Source organism: Amblyraja radiata, chromosome 8 (assembly GCF_010909765.2).
Source record: "Amblyraja radiata isolate CabotCenter1 chromosome 8, sAmbRad1.1.pri, whole genome shotgun sequence".
In the NCBI taxonomy this organism is placed as follows: Eukaryota; Metazoa; Chordata; class Chondrichthyes; order Rajiformes; family Rajidae; genus Amblyraja; species Amblyraja radiata.
The window spans coordinates 31936983-31956325 of record NC_045963.1 but is presented as its reverse complement, the minus strand read 5'-3'; the positions used below and the strand labels follow the sequence as shown (position 1 = coordinate 31956325).

At 42.3% G+C, this 19343-nt stretch overlaps 1 protein-coding gene across 1 annotated transcript in view; it reads left to right on the top strand.

The window, feature by feature from the left end:
• The window catches only part of lrpprc (leucine rich pentatricopeptide repeat containing), a 152929-nt gene extending 133881 nt beyond the window's left edge, over nt 1–19048 (top strand). Inside the window, exons 34-38 of the mRNA XM_033025505.1 lie at nt 6358–6473; nt 15502–15576; nt 16524–16608; nt 16723–16865; nt 18823–19048. Coding sequence (XP_032881396.1) covers nt 6358–6473; nt 15502–15576; nt 16524–16608; nt 16723–16865; nt 18823–18891 — 488 coding nt within the window. The 3' untranslated portion in view covers nt 18892–19048. The remainder of the gene's footprint in view (nt 1–6357; nt 6474–15501; nt 15577–16523; nt 16609–16722; nt 16866–18822) is intronic.
• The last annotated feature ends 295 nt before the right edge of the window (nt 19049–19343 follow it).

Here is a 19343-nt window from a genome sequence, read left to right as displayed (position 1 = left end):
TGGCAAAGTGCAATCATGATGTAATTTAGATGTCTGAAGTCTGAAGAAGGGTCTCGACTCGAAACATCACCCATTCCTTCTCTCCAGAGATGCCGCCTGTCCTGCTGAGTTACTCCAGAATTTTGTGTCTATCTGTAATTTAGATGTGATCTTTTTAGTCAAGTCTCTGCTATCCAGCTTTTGGCCTTTGATTTGCACTGTGTTTTTGCAGGCATTGATCTGCTCAACCAAACCCTTGTCTTTACATTTGACACTGATTAAAATAATTGTTCTTTTTCACCATGACTACTCCCTAGGATAGCCCTCAACTTTGCTTCCATAAGTCCAAGGGATGTAAAAATTTGAAAGATAGTGATAGAGAACTGTTTTACCCTTTCACCAGATTAGATCAAGCTGGAAATTATCCCCTGCAGTATGCTACTAATGTCCTCAGCTCCAGAATTGTCACCCTGAACCTCTCTACCTCCCACCCCACCTAATTTTGCCGATAAGACTTTTTCTAATACAGTACTTATATCTTTATGGTTATTTAACATCCAAAACTAAACTAAAGTAGGCCATTCGGCCCTTCGAGCCAGCACCACAATTCAATGCGATCATGGCTGATCATCCACAATCAGTACCCCGTTCCTGCCTTCTCCCCATATCCCCTGACTCCACTATAACCATATAACAATTACAGCACGGAAACAGGCCATCTCGACCCTACAAGTCCGTGCCGAACAACTTTTTTCCCTTAGTCCCACCTGCCTGCACTCATACCATAACCCTCCATTCCCTTCTCATCCATATGCCTATCCAATTTATTTTTAAATGATACCAACGAACCTGCCTCCACCACTTCCACTGGAAGCTCATTCCACACCGCTACCACTCTCTGAGTAAAGAAGTTCCCCCTCATGTTACCCCTAAAGTTCTGTCCCTTAATTCTGAAGTCATGTCCTCTTGTTTGAATCTTCCCTTTTCTCAAAGGGAAAAGCTGATCCACATCAACTCTGTCTATCCCTCTCATCATTTTAAAGACCTCTATCATGTCCCCCCCTTAACCTTCTGCGCTCCAGAGAATAAAGACCTAACTTATTCAACCTTTCTCTGTAACTTAGTTGTTGAAACCCAGGCAACATTCTAGTAAAGTGCCCTATCTAGACTATCTTTAAGTGCCCTATCTAGCTCTTGAAAGTATCCAGAGAACCGGCCTCCACCGCCCTCTGAGGCAGAGAATTCCACAGACTCACAACTCTCTGTGTGAAAACGTGTTTCCTCATCTCCGTTCTAAATGGCTTGCCACTTATTCTTAAACTGTGGCCCCTAGTTCTGGACTCCTCCAACATTGGGAACATGTTTCCTGCCTCTAGCATGTCCAAACCCATAATCTTATATGTTTCAATAAGATCCCCTCCCATCCTTCTAAATTTCAGAGTATACAAGCCCAGCCTCTCCATTCTCTCAGCATATGCAGTCCAGCCATCCCGGGAATTAACCTTGTGAACCTACGCAGCACTCTCTCAATAGCAAGAATGTCCTTCCTCAAATTTGGAGACCAAAACTACACACAATACTCCAGGTGTGGTCTCACTAGGGCCCTGTACAACTGCAGAAGGACCTCTTTGCTCCTATACTGAACTCCTCTTGTTACGAAGGCCAACATGCCATTTGCTTTCTTCACTGCCTGCTGTACCTGCGTGCTTACTTTCATTGACTGATGAACAAGGACCCCCAGATCCCGTTGTACTTCCCCTTTTCCCAATTTGACACCGTTTAGATAATAATCTGTCTTCCTGATTTTGCTACCAAAGTGGATAACCTCACATTTATCCACATTAAACTGCACCTGCCATGCATCTGCCCACTCACCCATCCTGTCCAAGTCACCCTGCATTCTCATAGCATCCTTCTCACAGTTCACATGCCACCCAGCTTTGCGTCATCTGCAAATTTGCTAATGTTACTTGTAATCCCTTCATCTCAATCATTAATATATATTGTAAATAGCTGCAATCCCAGCACCGAGCCTTGCGGTACCCCACTAGTCAATGCCTGTAATTCTGAAATGGACCTGTTAATCCCTACTCTTTGTTTCCTGCCTGCCAACCAATTTTCTATCCATTTCAGCACAATACCCCCAATACCATGTGCCCTAATTTTCCCCACTAATCTCCTATGTGGGACCTTATCAAATGCTTTCTGAAAGTCCAGGATCACTACATCCACTGGCTCTCCCTTGTCCATTTTCCTAGATACATCCTCAAAAAATTCCAGAAGATTATTCAAGCATGATTTCCCCTTCGTAAATCCATGCTGACTCGGACTTATCCTGTTACTGCTATCCAAATGTGCCGCTATTTCATCTTTTATGATTGACTCCAGCATCTTCCCCACCACTGATGTCAGGCTAACTGATCTATAATTCCCTGGTTTTTTTCTCTCCCACCTGTCTTAAAAGGTGGGATAACATTGGAGGATAACCTCCAATCCACAGGAACTGATCCTGAATCTATAGAACATTGGAAAATGATCACCAATGGATCCACGATTTCTAGAGCCACTTCCTTCAGTACCCTGGTATGCAGACCATCAGGCCCTGGGGATGTATCAGCCTTCAGTCCCATCAGTCTACCCAGGGGTGTAAATCGCTATCCAAACATGGGGGGGACACAATTTCTTGGCGGCCACGCGCATGTGCGCGCACACACACAGGCGATGCTTCGGAGGCTTCAGTCGTGAGCCCTGTGGACGGTAACATCGGGAGCTGACCTGGTTAGTGACCGACTCCGAACTCCAGCTTCGGCCGCCCTGAATCGTGGGGCCTTTCATCGCCCGGCGCGGCTTAAAATCGGCCGACGGGGGCTTCAACATCGGGAGCCTCGATCGCCTCGATGCAGCAGTTTGATTTTAAGCCGCGCCGGGCGATGAAAGGCCCCGCGATCGGGCCGATTCAGCCCTTAGAAAGCATCTGATACCCGCTTGAATCTTTCAAAAGCTACAATGTGATAAATAAAACTAAAGGCAAACGGAAGAACCAACCTTGGAGGGTGGAGAGAGAGAGAGAGAGATGGGTAAAAAATACTAAATAACATGAGTGACCGTGAATGAGGGACTTACCTGCATGCCAGCCAGGAAACCCGTTCGACCGGAGCCCTTAATGACCTGACCCGTTTAAATCCGATACCCATCTTTCCCATCCACCAATATATCCAATTAGTTCAAATGGTAATTGTACCTGCATCGGGCAGCTTTAAGAAATTCTCCGTGAATCCCTTCAGTAATACTTAGTCAAAACACAATTGGTGACACATCTTGTTAATACGATGTTAATAGAGACAATTAACAAGCGCTTAACAGTGACGCCCCCACTGTCTCGCGGAATGCGGGGATTTTAATAGATTTTTTTTTCACCGAATTTCTAAATCCGGATTACAAAACATGGGGGAGATTGTCCCCCAACTTTCAAAACATGGGAGGGACGTGTGTCCCCCCGCCCGGGATTTCCGCCCATGAGTCTACCCAACACCATTTCCTGCCTAATGTGGATTTCCTTCAGTTCCTCCGTCACCCCAGATCCTCTGGCCACTAGTACATCAGGAAGATTGTTTATGTGATGTATATGTCACAACAGGGCCTTATGTGGTGTCAAACCTTACATGGTGTCAAAGTAAAAAACTAAAGAAAAGAATGGCAGGACTCAAGTCTCCGGGGCCACTCTCCATGCAAGGAAACTTGGCCAAGAATTATAAGGACTGGATAAGGGCATTCCAGCTGTACGAGGCGGCAACAGAACTAACAAATAAACCAGATAAGATTCGCTGTGCAACATTCCTCCACGTTGCCGGGCCGGCAGCCCAGGAGATTTATGAGACCTTTGAGTTTGCCCAGGAGGAAACTGACAAAATACAACAGCTGAAGAATAAGTTTCAGGCATACTGTGAACCAAAAAAGAACTTAACTGTCTCAAGATACATCTTTAATACACGTAATCAGCGGCGAGGGGAGACCTTCTCCAGCTACCTGACTGCAGTGAAGTCTTTAGCTAATGATTGCGAGTTTGGCATTATCCATGACTCATTGCTGCGAGACAGAATTGTCTGCGGCATCACCAGCCAGCCACTCCGGGAAAAACTACTACAATGCGATGATTTAACACTGGAAAAATGCAGTGACATGTGTCTGATAGCTGAAGCAGCAGCCGAACAGATGAAGCAGATTGCCCCAACCACCATCGACACCGAAGAGACTGTTGATTACGTGAAACGGGACAGCGCCAGTCGGCCATGAGGCCGAGGCAGGGATTCGTGACCCAGACAACCACAGACAGAAATCCGTGATTCTGGTAAGGATACCGTCTCCCGGTCATGCACCCGCAGGCATAAAGGCAACTACTGCCCTGCTCAGTACATGAGATGTTATACCTGAGGAGAGATTGGACATCTTTCCAGCCGTGACCAGATGTACGCTATCCTCGAATACCGCAACACCCCCCTTGACGGGACAGGTGGCTATGCCCCCTCACAGTTACTGAACTGTAGACTGTTAAGAAGCAAATTGCCATTGCCTCTATCACTCTTACGGTCTCATCATGTCCCTCCCATGAAACCACAACTGGCCGTCCGGCAAGAAAAACAGGCAGCATACTTCAATGAGAAGGTAAGCGCCGAGCCGCTGCCACGCCTGGAACAACAACAACAGGTGTGGTTTCATGCCAAACCAATCGAGTGGCAACGTGGCCGTATTGCAAGAGAAAACCTGTCCCCTCGGAGCTACATCATCTCTACACCAAGCGGTACTGAGTTCCGCAGAAACAGGAAGGACATACGACCTGCGCACGAAGCAGCTGAGCTATGCCCTGGCAACACGCAGCAGACAAGTGCGAACACTGTCCCACAAGGAGGAATCCCTCTCCCAGAAGGAGCTAGTCTCCTAGACTCAAGAGAACTATCACAGGCCGCATCATAAGGTTCTGTGGTGGGAGAATCGGCTCAAAGCGAGCCAAGCCACACTCGCACACAGAACGAGTTGGAAATACGACTTGCACGAGAAGTGGGCGATTGTCAAAACCCCCAACTTGACTTGTTATGTCAAATTGTTGGGCAATTATTTTATAGTTTTGTAGTATGAAGAGCACTGTGTTATTTGTGGTATTTTATCCACATTAAATTGATTAAAGGTTCAAGTTATTAGTTTTGACCAAGGATGAAGGGGAGATGTAAGGTAATTTAAGGGAAGGGGGAGAATTGTAATTAAAGTAAAGGGGGAGATGTGATGTATATGTAATATAAATGCCAGTGCCCCTTTAATATAAATGCCTGTGCCTCGTGATTGAGGTCAGATGACCTTCGAGAAGTTTCCGTGCTTGTTCAGATTAAATCTTACTTACAAGATGTCGGACTTGTTTTCTTTGTGCTAGTCACAACATGGCCTTACGTGGTCTCAAACTTTACAGTTTACAATCAGGAAGATTGAAAACATTCCAGTGGATACATTGAGTTATTACAGTGGACTACAGTGAAGTACATTGAGTTATTATCATATACATAGCCCCATTCAAAACTATCTTTCATGTTTTGACATATTAGCTGATATAGTTGAAGCATGGAAGGTTTGTTGTAAAACTAAAAAACCTAAAAGCAAAAAATGACTTTACCATTGGGAGCAAAAAGGGTTTCTCTTGAGAAATGGTCATCAAGTGGAACAGTTTAGAGGGATATTGTCCAAACGCAGACAGGTGGGGCTAGCCTAGATGCAGCATCTTGGTCAGTATGGGCAAGTTGCGCCGAGGTCCTGTTTCCATGCTGTATGGCCCCATGACTAATAGTATTTTTCTGAGTACCGTTTTAGCCATTGTGTATTTATAAAGGATATAAATACATTGTGTATTTATAAAAGATATAGCAAGATGGTTGATTGGCCATAAGATGCCAAACTACCTGATGAGAATAACATGCAGCACAGATGAGGAGTGGCCATTTTATAAATAACATCAGGAAAAGCTTTGACTTTTCCAGTTAGTGTGTGCAAAAAAAAAGTAGGAAGAAATAATATCAAATTTAAAAGTCAAGGCTTCATTCTGTCCTCATCTTCTACTCCCTCCATTCACTATTTTACACACTTCAAAGTTCTTGAATATAGCAAAAATTCAGCAAGCAGCAATCTAAACAGTGCACAGATTCAAGCCAATCTTTCACTTGTCTGTTATTTTCCCTTCTCCCACCCAGTAAGTTTGGGGTTGCTGAAAAACAAATTGAAAGCAACAACAAAATATACAATGGATAATGATTACTAACGCGGTAAAATAAGTTCTTGTGACTTATTTTTTAAATCTATTGGGAAAAATAGTACAGTATTTTGTCTTTTGTCTTCTAGTGAGTGCCATGGCTGAACGGTTAGCGAACCATTTTGCAGTGTACACACCTGTAGTAGATCTCTTTCTACAGTACATAAATGGTGACAGAACAGATGATGCCAAATTTATTTTAGAGGTACGCATTAAGAATTATGTTTTGGTTTTCTATATTTTAAAAATAATTTAAAATGCATTTTGTCATCCTGTATTTTTTTAATTCATATTTAAGCACATGCCACCTATAGCAATGATTTTGTGTTGTTTTTGCAGCCTTGAGAAATGGCCAGAATGCACATTTAACTTGATCCCAATGTGAGCAATCACATTTACTCAGGATTGAACACAGTTCCTTATTGATTAATTAGGCAATTTTTTTCCTTAGAAAATCGAGATAAATAAAAATGGATAGTTAATTCCAGTTCTGTTTTATTTTATGGAAACAGAAGAGATCTGCAGATGCTGGAATCTTGAGCAAAAAATAGATAGCTGGAGGAACTCAGCAGGTCAGGTTGAAGAAGGGTCCCAACGTGCAATGTTGACTGTCTATTTCCCTCCACAGATACTGCCGGACCTGCTGAGTTTTGCTTTTTTATTTTGTGTACTGGGAAATTTCATTTGCAGATATCCTTTTACATTAAAAACATTCTTAAGAAAACATCACCAGCATCAATGCCAGTTGGTTAGAATACCATCTTCCTCAGAAATATGATGAATATTTATCATGTTATGAAGATAGCTTTAATACCATTCAAGAAGGTCAGACTATAGTGGGCAAACCAGCTAACTGAGGAACATTTGAAATTAGTTTGGGCCACATATTGTTTCAAGTCTGACATAGCCGATCTTCAACCTCAACCACATCTTCCTACTTGATTCTTATATAGATTTAGTCCCATTATCCACAAAACTAACTTATTTGTCAGCCAAAACCATAGCTCTCCATCAATAGGCCATGGTGTGTTGCATGCCCTCTACAAAATGCATCTCAACAACTCAGTAAGTTCTTAAAAATATTCCACAAACCTTTACCACCCAGAATGACGGAGTTGAACATCAAGCATATGGAAACTTAGAACATATAACAGTACTGCACAGGAACAGGCCCTTTGGCCCACAATGTCTGTGCCGAACATGATACCAAGATCCATTCTTATATGCCTGCACATAATCCATCTCCCTCCATTTCCTGCTTATCCAAAAGTCTCTTAAATGTCACTTTGGAATCTGCCTCAACCATCACCCCTAACAGTGCGTTCCTGGCACTCGCTTGTTTAAAAAAAAAACTTGCCCCACACATCTCCTTCAAACCTTGCCCCCTCTCCTTAAACCTGTGTGCTCTAGTATTTGATTTTTCCATCCTGGGAAAGAGGTTCTGACTCGCGACCTCTATCAATGCCTCTCATAGTTTCATAACTTCATCAGCACCTCCAAGCTGCCATTCAAATTGCACAACATCTTGACTCGCTCATTTGTCAACCAACCCATTATTTTTGCTGGATCAATGAAGTACGTTTACCTTACCTAACTTCTCTGCTGGTATCTTTACCACTAAGATTCTATCAGCTCAAGTACGTGACTCACCACCATCTTCTGTTGGGTAATTACCAATGGGCATTAAAAATTGACCTTGTCAGCAATATACACATGCCTAGAATTTATATATTCTTTATTAAATAGATTGGCAGGTGTATTCTGACATTGGAACCATTTAAAAATATTATGGAAGAGCACACACACTTATTCTAGTTGTCCAAGAAAAGTTTCCTGTATTCTTTAAGTACTATCCAGTGGAATAAAAATAACTTTCATAATTAAACAGATCTATTTCTGAAATGAAGATAAGATGGGGTTTTTTTATGCTTACATTTTTTAATACATTAAATTTTATACATTAATTTCAATGTGATTCTGCTATGCCTGGAATAAGCATTATTGAATATTATAATCAATATTTTACATTAAAAGATGTGAATAACATTTTCTACAGCTTACCCTTGGAAGTGCTGCCTGTGTTTGGAGCAAGTGCAGTCTTCCAGTATTCCTGACACGGACTTGATGGCCTGGATGGCCATCACCTATGCTGTTCCATTTATTTTGCGAGGATTTCATGCTGCGTTACTTTGCTTTTTTTTTTTGTCAGTCATGTTCTGTCTGCAATTTTCCAAGAACTCTCAAATGCATAAATTCATAGGTTGCTGTTACTACATGTTCTGAGTTTGCTGTAAATGACAGGGTGGTAATCTTCAGAGAATGAGACAACAGCATTGCGGCTTTCTGATGGTTTATGATGTAAAACAGAGCAAATGTTGAGCAGTCTAAGGGGAATAAAAGCTGCCATTGACAGTGTACACACATGCACTGACAACGAGTCTATTCCCAGCAGGTGGCAGCCAAACAATCAGTGATCTTGCAGATTGCTGGGTTCATGGGTACTCATGCTGTCAGCCTGTGCACACTTTACTCTCCTGACAGTAAACAAAGCAGCTTTTACTGGAGTGCAATGTGATTAATAAATGCAAAAGTTTAAAGCAAACCAAATATTATCTGGCATAGCCCACAATTAATTAACAAATATAGTTGCACATTTAGACTATTTTACTTGATTATCCATTCTATAAATTCTAAAAGCAAGCACTAGTGGCAGGGCATAAATTTTAAGTTTTTTTTGCTAAAGGTGGAGAAATGTTGTCACATGTACAGCGCAACAACTTTCCCTGCATAGAGATTTGCACAACTATTATTATTAAGCTCAACCTTCCCATTTGCCCAAGTACATGACGACAATTGGAGATTTTACGGGTAACCAATTCAAAACACAAAAAACTGCAGGTGTTGGAATCTTGAGCAAAACACAAATTCTGGAGGAACTCAGCTGGCCAGGTATCAACTATGGAGAGAATGGACAGATGACATTTCAGGTCGGGGCCTTCCTCAGACTCCTCTTCTTGAAGGGAAAGAGAAGGACGCGTGAAAAATCGGACTGAATCTGGAAGTCAGGAATGGGCTGCTATTCCAAGAATTAGTAACCTCGGTACTTGACTTGCAATTACATCAACAATGTTATTTTGCTGAAGTGCAGAGCTCAATTTTGTGAAATATATATTTTTTTATTTAGTACTTGTTCATTCTCAGGCCTTGTTATTTTTTTGTTTAGGTAGAGCAAGGGTTCCCAACCTTGGGTAAATTTACCCCGGGGGTAAATTTCACCTACCTTGGGGGTAAATTTGTTGATTCTGGATTTGTACATATTTTTTCTCATTGACTGGCTGTGTTTGGTTCTGGTATACCAGTATCTGTTCATCATTAGTTGTTCATAAATAAGTGAAATAACATTGTTACGTGCTATTAAAGTTGCCAGGGGTAAACGGGAAGAAAAACGTTGGGAACCCCTGAGGTAGAGCATTAAGACATTTATGCCCCTCACATACGCAATTGCATTTTTTAAATATTTGATCTGTTTCGTGGCAAATAACATTTACAATACATGTGCCATTTACAATTCATCATAGAAACATAGAAACATAGAAATTAGGTGCAGGAGTAGGCCATTCGGCCCTTCGAGCCTGCACCGCCATTCAATATGATCATGGCTGATCATCCAACTCAGTATCCCGTACCTGCCTTCTCTCCATACCCTCTGATCCCCTTAGCCACAAGGGCCACATCTAACTCCCTCTTAAATATAGCCAATGAACTGGCCTCGACTACCCTCTGTGGCAGGGAGTTCCAGAGATTCACCACTCTCTGTGTGAAAAAAGTTCTTCTCATCTCGGTTTTAAAGGATTTCCCCCTTATCCTTAAGCTGTGACCCCTTTTTTTTTTTTTTTTTTTAATCAAAAATATTTATTCAAATATTAAAATTGTATTTACAATACAATAAAACAAAACACCACCATAATACAAGATGAACAAATATGCTAATCAACTGCTAAACAACTATATTACAATCCTTGTCAAGGATACATTCAACCCCCCTCGGTGCCCAGCGGTCGCGGAACTCCCTCAGGGTGCCCGTAGACAGGGCATATTCCCTTTCCATCCGCACCCGGGCACGGACGTCCTGGACTTCCCCAACATCGGGAGCAATCTTCCTGCATCTAGCCTGTCCAACCCCTTAAGAATTTTGTAAGTTTCTATAAGATCCCCTCTCAATCTCCTAAATTCTAGAGAGTATAAACCAAGTCTATCCAGTCTTTCTTCATAAGACAGTCCTGACATCCCAGGAATCAGTCTGGTGAACCTTCTCTGCACTCCCTCTATGGCAATAATGTCCTTCCTCAGATTTGGAGACCAAAACTGTACGCAATACTCCAGGTGTGGTCTCACCAAGACCCTGTACAACTGCAGTAGAACCTCCCTGCTCCTATACTCAAATCCTTTTGCTATGAAAGCTAACATACCATTCGCTTTCTTCACTGCCTGCTGCACCTGCATGCCCACTTTCAATGACTGGTGTACCATGACACCCAGGTCTCGCTGCATCTCCCCTTTTCCTAGTCGGCCACCATTTAGATAATAGTCTGCTTTCATGTTTTTGCCACCAAAATGGATAACCTCACATTTATCCACATTATACTGCATCTGCCAAACATTTGCCCACTCACCCAGCCTATCCAAGTCACCTTGCAGTCTCCTAGCATCCTCCTCACAGCTAACACTGCCCCCCAGCTTAGTGTCATCCGCAAACTTGGAGATATTGCCTTCAATTCCCTCATCCAGATCATTAATATATATTGTAAATAGCTGGGGTCCCAGCACTGAGCCTTGCAGTACCCCACTAGTCACTGCCTGCCATTGTGAAAAGGACCCGTTTACTCCTACTCTTTGCTTCCTGTTTGCCAGCCAGTTCTCTATCCACATCAATACTGAACCCCCAATGCCGTGTGCTTTAAGTTTGTAAACTAATCTCTTATGTGGGACCTTGTCGAAAGCCTTCTGGAAGTCCAGATACACCACATCCACTGGTTCTCCCCTATCCACGCTACTAGTTACATCCTCGAAAAATTCTATAAGATTCGTCAGACATGATTTACCTTTTGTATATCCATGCTGACTTTGTCCAATGACTTCACCACTTTCCAAATGTGCTGCTATCCCATCTTTAATAACTGACTAGCAGTTTCCCCACTACCGATGTTAGACTAACTGGTCTGTAATTCCCCGTTTTCTCTCTCCCTCCCTTCTTAAAAAGTGGGGTTACGTTTGCTACCCGCCAATCCTCAGGAACTACTCCAGAATCTAAAGAGTTTTGAAAGATTATTACTAATGCATCCACTATTTCTGGAGCTACTTCCTTAAGTACTCTGGGATGCAGCCTATCTGGCCCTGGGGATTTATCGGCCTTTAATCCATTTAATTTACCCAACACCACTTCCCGGCTAACCTGGATTTCACTCAATTCCTCCAACTCCTTTGACCCGCGGTCCCCTGCTATTTCCAGCAGATTATTTATGTCTTCCTTAGTGAAGACGGAACCAAAGTAGTTATTCAATTGGTCCGCCATATCCTTGTTCCCCATGATCAACTCACCCGTTTCTGACTGCAAGGGACCTACATTTGTTTTAACTAATCTCTTTCTTTTCACATATCTATAAAAACTTTTGCAGTCAGTTTTTATGTTCCCTGCCAGTTTTCTTTCATAATCTATTTTTCCTTTCCTAATTAAGCCCTTTGTCCTTCTCTGCTGGTCTCTGAATTTCTCCCAGTCCTCCGGTATGCTGCTTTTTCTGGCTAATTTGTACGCATCATCCTTCGCTTTGATACTATCCCTGATTTCCCTTGTTATCCACGGATGCACTACCTTCCCTGATTTATTCTTTTGCCAAACTGGGATGAACAATTTTTGTAGTTCATCCATGCAGTCTTTAAATGTCTTCCATTGCATATCCACCGTCAACCCTTTTAAAATTAATTGCCAGTCAATCTTGGCCAATTCACGTCTCATACCCTCAAAGTTACCTTTGAGGGTATGAGACTTTGAGGGTATCATCTCCACTTAAGAGCCTCCCTTGACATTCAGAAGCATTACTATTGGCAGAGCACCATTTGTTAGTATCCTAGGAGCATTCACTGCTTCTACTTGCCAGTAGACATAGATGGTACCAGAGTACTTGTACAGTACTATTTAAGAGATGCAATGCAATGCCCAACAAGCCTTCACCAGCAGCATTCCTCAAATCCACCATCTCTACTGCAAAAAAGGAAATGGGTAACAAGTACATGGATTGTCATCATCTCCCCTTCCAAGAGATAGTATTCTGATTTGGAAAAATATTAATATTCCTTCATCTGCAAAATCTAGGAACTCCAGACTGGACTGTAGGAGCATTTTCATCATTGGATAGCAACAGTCCAAGATGGCAAAACATTTGCTCAAGACAAAAAAAAAACTCAACTAAATGCTTAAAAACATCAAATACGTGACCGCTGAGTGAAGGAGCCGCATCTGAGGTGCTATGAAGTCCACCATTGTTAGACATCTATACCAAACACACCTGGACCGCTTTAATGGGAATGACTAGGAGATCCAGGAACTAAATAACTTCAAGCACAAGCCATTCTTGGTTTGGAAACTCCATGTTTTAAAAGTACCAGAAGGCTGAGGTTCAATTAAAAAAAACCTTAAAAACACTTCAGAGGTAGAAAATGTGCTGATTACCATGGCATATTGATTCTTCCATATCATCAAGGGCATCTGTGACCCAAAGAGCCAAAGGCTTACCGCAGGAGGTGCCTACAGCTTATCAAGCACAGGAAGTCAGTTCCCACAACACCATGCTTATCACTAAACTTGCTGGACTTGGAGTCAGCACCCGCCTCTGCAACTGACTTCTTAACTAACAAACCCCAATCAGTAAGGATAGGGGCCAGATCATCCTCCATGAAAATCCTCACTCAACACCAGTGCTCCACGAAGATCCGTTCTCAGCCCCCTTCTTTACTCCTTGTAAACACACGACTGTGCAGCCACGTACAAATCTAATTCAATTTTCAGATTCACAGGCGACACCACCATTGTCGACCGGATATCAAATAATGATGAGACGAAGTACAGGAAGGAGATAGAGAACCTTGAGTACTAGTGTAGAGACAAATATTTCTCTCAATGTCAGCAAGACAAAGGAGGTAGTGACTGACTTTAGGAAGCGAAGCGGTACACATACCCCAGTTTGCGTTGACTTCGCCGAAGTATTTCTAGGAGTCAATATCACCAATAACTTCTCCTGGCCCACCCATATTGAAGCAATGACTAAGGCAGCACACCAACATTTCTACTTTCTTAGAAGACTTAGGAAGTTAGGCATGTGCCCAACAACGCTCAACAACTTCTCTAGATGCACCATAGAAAACATTTCTCAGGATGCATCATAGCTTGGTTTGGGAACAGCTCCATCCAAGACTAAGAAATTGCAGCGAATTGTGGACGCAGCCCAAACCATCACACAAACCAACCTCCTTTCCATTGACTACATTTATACCTCACACTGCATTGGCAAGGTCAGCAGCATAATCAAGGACAAGTCACACCTTGGCCACTCCCTCTACCCTCTCCCATCGGGAAAATGGTATAGAAGTGTGAAAATGAACTGCCCCAGATTCAGGAACAGTTTCTTCCCAGCTATTATCAGGCAACTGAATCATCTTACCACTACTAGATAGTAGTCCTGAACAACTATCAACCTCATTGGTGACCCTCGGACTATCTTTGATTGGACTTTACTGGCTTTATCGTGCACTAAACGTTATTCCCTTATCATGAATCTATACACTGTAGATGGCTTGATTGCAATCATTCATTGTCTTTCCGCTGACTGGTTAGCACGCAACAAAAGCTTTTCACTGACTAGTGACAATAAATAAACTCTGTCACCGTGACTCTGTCCTTGACACAAATGTCCCACAGTCCAGAATCGGGTCTAGTCTCATCTACACCCTAGAAAAACGAGAAGTAAAAAATTACCATATGCCAATCGGAAGAGCAGCTCTTTGGATCAGGTGGCATTCTGAATGAACATCAAAAACTTAGCAAAGAGGAACAAATTCTCATCCCCACTTGCGATCTATATGTGTGGGAAGAGAAGGGCGCATTGAGAAATCTCGGTCACTATAATTGTGACCATCTTTAAGGAGACACTAGACCAAGTAGGGCCGTTGGGTCCCGTCCCCTCAAGTTGCGGGGGGGGGGGGGGGGGGGTGGTGCGGCCTGCGGCATCACACACACATTAACCACACACACACACCCCCCCCCCCCCCACACACACCCTTGATATTATATTAATATTATTAATTTGCTCCTTTCCCCCCATCCCCCGCCCTATCCACTCACGCATAGCCCCCAACTGCGCGGGCGCGGTTGGAGAGGGAGAGGGAGGTGGGTAGAGAGAGAGGGGGAGGGGGGTAGAGATTGAGGGGTTGGGGGGGGGGGACGCAGCATCACAGGGGAGGGCTGGTCCCTGAATGCAGTACTCCACCACTCACCCATAGGTCCCAATACTCACCACTCCCTAGAGAGGGAGGGGGGGGGGGGATAGAGAGGGGGAGGGGGGCAGAGAGAGAGGGGGTAAAGAGGGAGGGGGACAACTTGTTCTATTTGATCTTATTTGATTGTGCACGCCAGGTTGATTGCATTCATGGAAACACGTGAAGGTTGCAATCTCCCACCCCTGTCCCATTGTGATGTGATATGTAAATGAGATCCATTGTGATTGGACGTCTGTGAGATGGCACTGTGACATCATCAATGGAAAGTGCTGCGAGTCTCCCACTGAAAAGCAGTTAATTTTTTGAAATAAACGATGAAAACATTAAAAACTTTGGAAATATAGGTTGGAATGCGACGGGAAGATGTTTATCCCATCGAGGGGGAAAATGTAAGTAGCATGTGTGACAATGGGAAGCCTGTGGCCAAGCGTTTTGGAAGAAGATGCAAATTAAGGAGATTAAAAGAAAGCCAACACAACCCTGCATACACACGGAAATTTGCAATGTTGAGAACAAAGGGAAGTGTTTTAGTATAATATAGATAGGTGGTAATCACGGAAGTAATTTAAATATTATTTAGTTTTTTTTGAAAGATACTGAACAGTCAAACTTATTTGTTTCAAGAGTTACAAAAAATAGTGGCATTTCACAAGATAATGTTTTGGGGATTTGATGTTTTTCAGAGATGCCCTGCAATTGCAGAGCAGAAAAGGAGTTTGGTTTCATTCATTACAAGGACTGCACAGAAAGCTGGACAGGTATGAGCATTGACGATACAAAACACTAATTTAATTTGCATTAATTGGTGGGTTTTTTGCATTTTGTAGAATTGGTTTGCATTTGTTTTCTTTAAAAAAAATCTTACCCACATTAAGTCTTGTGATGTTTTAGTATTAGTAATATCGTGAGAACCCTTGCTATCTGTTGGAACCTGAACATGCTGTGAGTGTAATTTTATCTTTCATTTCATCCCCACTCATTGGTAGCAGCGGCCACCTCTCCTCCATCCCAGGTCCGCATACCTCATACCTCATACAATCTGCATGTCATCCAAGTCGAGGGACGGATAAGGGCAAACCCACCCTTCCTTCCCAGGACATTATTTTTAAAGTAATTTGAAGCATGATTTGTGTAATAAAGACTCATTGGAAATCTTCAGATGAATAACTGGTTGCCTAAAATAACTACGCTGCCAGAGAAGACAATATAACAAGTCATGACATCAGCTTCCTAGCAGTTCCAGAGACCCAGATGTGATCTTCCATTCCCTCCAACAACCCTAAGATGCTGACAGATTAATTGGCAACTGTTAAATTTCCTCGGTGCAGGTGGGTGGCAGGGGAATTGAGATGGAGTTAAGAGAGTGTGAAGGAGAATAGGTTGCAGGGAGATGTGGAATTTGGGATATTATGGGTATTCTGAGAGCCAGCATGGACTTCAGGGGCTGAAGGTCCTTCTGTTTTGTCAGGAAATATGACACAAGGCTATGGGCCGAAGGAAAGAGTTCACTTTTTGCATAGATGTAAGCTACATCCAATTTATTTCATTACGTCCGAAGCACCTGCACAGACTGTCCTAATGGCTTTATATATTTTTTTAAACACCTATATTTATACAGTACCTCTTGACAATATCTGGGTGTCTTGAGATACTTCACATTGAACATTGTACAATCTGGTTAAATTGTGTGTGTTTACATCCTCAGGCTCACAAAATTCTTGGGCTTCTTGATCTGATCCAGGACTTTCCAGATAAAGAAACTGCATATGCATACCTAATGAAGTGTTATGGTAAGCTTTATAACATGAAGCTTATCATCAAATAAATCCGTTTTTCGTACCAATAATTATCTGTGTTCGGCGGTAGTCGTAAGGCAATTCATATGCTGTTTTTTGTCTCTTCAGCATTAGACAATAATGTGGTCTCTGCGAAGGCTTTGTATGAAAAGGTTAAAGAAGAGAAAATGGTACCAGATGAGTTATTCCTGAAGCGGCTTGCTGGGCTATTGAAAAATTCGGGAGAACCTCTCTCCTTTACTGAGCCACCTGTGGGTATTGACTTCTCCAATCATTCATTGTTTCAGCCATTGATCTATTACCTAGGGTAAATCTAAGATGATATGACCATTGCATTAATGCACAGCACACTATGAGGAAACGTGCTGGAAACTGTTTTTGATTCAGGACATCCGTGAAGCTCAGGATTTCTTACTTTGTATGGGTTGTACCAACAACACATTCAGTTCTTTGTTGTTTCATCCTCAGTATTAGAACAGGTGAAGAATGCACAGTGTGGCAATACAAAACAACTTGAATTTGCTACAAATGAGTAGATTACAGGTTCTATCATGAGGCCCGAGGCTGATTTTTCTCTATTGCGGTTGGCAACACGATGGCAAAGGAGATCAAAGCTGAGCTTCCTCTGCCATGTTCCATCCTACCCTCATCTATTTACTCAGAAAAGAAGCAACAAAGATATCTTGGAAAAATGTAGTTCTGCATCCCATGTTCTTTGCTGTTTATTCAAAATGATTTAATCCACAAGCCCCAGTATATTGGTGCAGGTAAATGAAGTTGAGAATCAAATCTGTCATTACCTAATTGAATTGCTATGTGGGTTCAAGATTGTGAGTAACTACACTACTATGACAGTCCCCACATTAGAAGATTGAATTGTGAGATTTCCCTTGATTCAGCACCAGTTATCCCAGAAGTGTCATTTTGATGTCACCTCTCCAGGCAAACCTTCCCTTTCTTATAAGGACCTTATTGACAAGAGAGTCCCTTCATTAGATGGTGGTAGAACTCCAGAAGAGAGCGCTTATTCTGAAATTCTGAAACCTTTTAAATTTCACATCAAAGAAGTGATCATTAAAAGCAAGTGAAGGTAGACACAAAATGCTGGAGTAACTCAGCAGGACAGGCAACATCTCTGGAGAGAAGGAATGGGTGATGTTTCAGATCGAGACCCTTCTTCAGACTCGACCTGAAACGTCACCATTCCTTCTCTCCAGAGATGCTGCATGTCCTGCTGAGTTACTCCAACATTTTGTTGCTACCTTCGATTTAAACCAGCATTTGCAGTTCTTTCCTACACATTAAAAGCGTTTGTTTCCTTAGTTTTGACCCATTTTTGCCTTCACTCTTGTCATTTATTTTGAGAAGGAGGATGCAATAGTGTTCATTCTGGTTGCACTGAATTACAAATAAGACTTAAATTCCATCACTGTTGAAAAGGTCAACACATTTACATGCGAGAACTCAGATGAGACATGTCGGAGTTTAGTCATACTTTGCCTTTCAGAACATAATGTAATTCAGGGAATTGTCTGTTGAACTGAAAGTTATCTCCTCAGCCCATGCATTAAACTGTGTCAGCTATGGCTTAGCTAATGCGATTCTCACCTCTCAGTAGGTGTGAGTTCAAGCCCCACTCCAGAGACTTGAGCTCAAAAATCTATGCCGACACTCTTGTGCACAGGGAATGCTGACTATTACTAACATCGTTTCTCAGATGAGATTTAAAAGACTGTGTTAAAATGTCTCTGTCCCATCAGGGGACACAACTAATTTAATGGTACTCTATCAAAGAGCAGAGAGCTATCCTTGTCTCTATGCACATTCCTGTTGTAATGGTGACAATATTTCAGGAGTACATTATTTTTGACAGGAAAGATGTGGAGGGGATGTGGAGGAAAAAACTGCAGATGCTGATTTAAATGGAAGGTAGACACAAAATACTGGAGTAACTCAGCGGGACAGGCAGCATCTCTGGAGAGAAGGAATGGGTGATATTTCGGGTCGAGACCCTCCTTCAAATTCTGAAGAAGGGTCTTGACTGAAACATCACCCATTCCTTCTCTCTAGATATGCAGCCTGTCCCGCTGAGTTACTCCAAGATGTGGAGGGGTTCAGGCCTAGTGCGGGTAATGGGATTAGTGTCAGGTTAATCCATAGCAAAAGGACATTATTTATTTATATAAATATTTCTGCTTTTCAAAACAGGAGAGCTTTAAATTTTATGCAGAAAAGCTGAAGCGAGAAAAAGCAGCAGAACCTTCTAATGAAGACTAAGAGGAAGATTGAACTGATCAGACACTTTTATACTGTTGAAGAGCGAAAATGATTGTGTATTTCTGAAATGTGGTGACTAAATATATGTTTGACTGTATAGGGTATTTAATGTGACAAATAAAAAAAATTGGAGGTGCAAACCCTTTCTCTTGAGCAATCTATTTTTCTCAGTTGGTGTTTATAATTGCTGCCATTTTATTCATTAGGTTATAATTTCTGCTTCAGCAATTTATGAAAACATTGAAATTACTGTAATTCCCATGTTGGCTATGGTTCAGTGGTAGAATGTGTGAGGTATTTCATTGGGTCTAACATCAGCGCAGTCCTGAGGGTGTGCTGCTTTGTCTCAGGAGCAGGGGTCGGCAAGTATCCTTGTATGCATAAAAGAGCTCAGTTCTGGATCTGACTGTTTGCCGTTTTCTCCATGCCTGATCTGAGCTGACCATCACTGT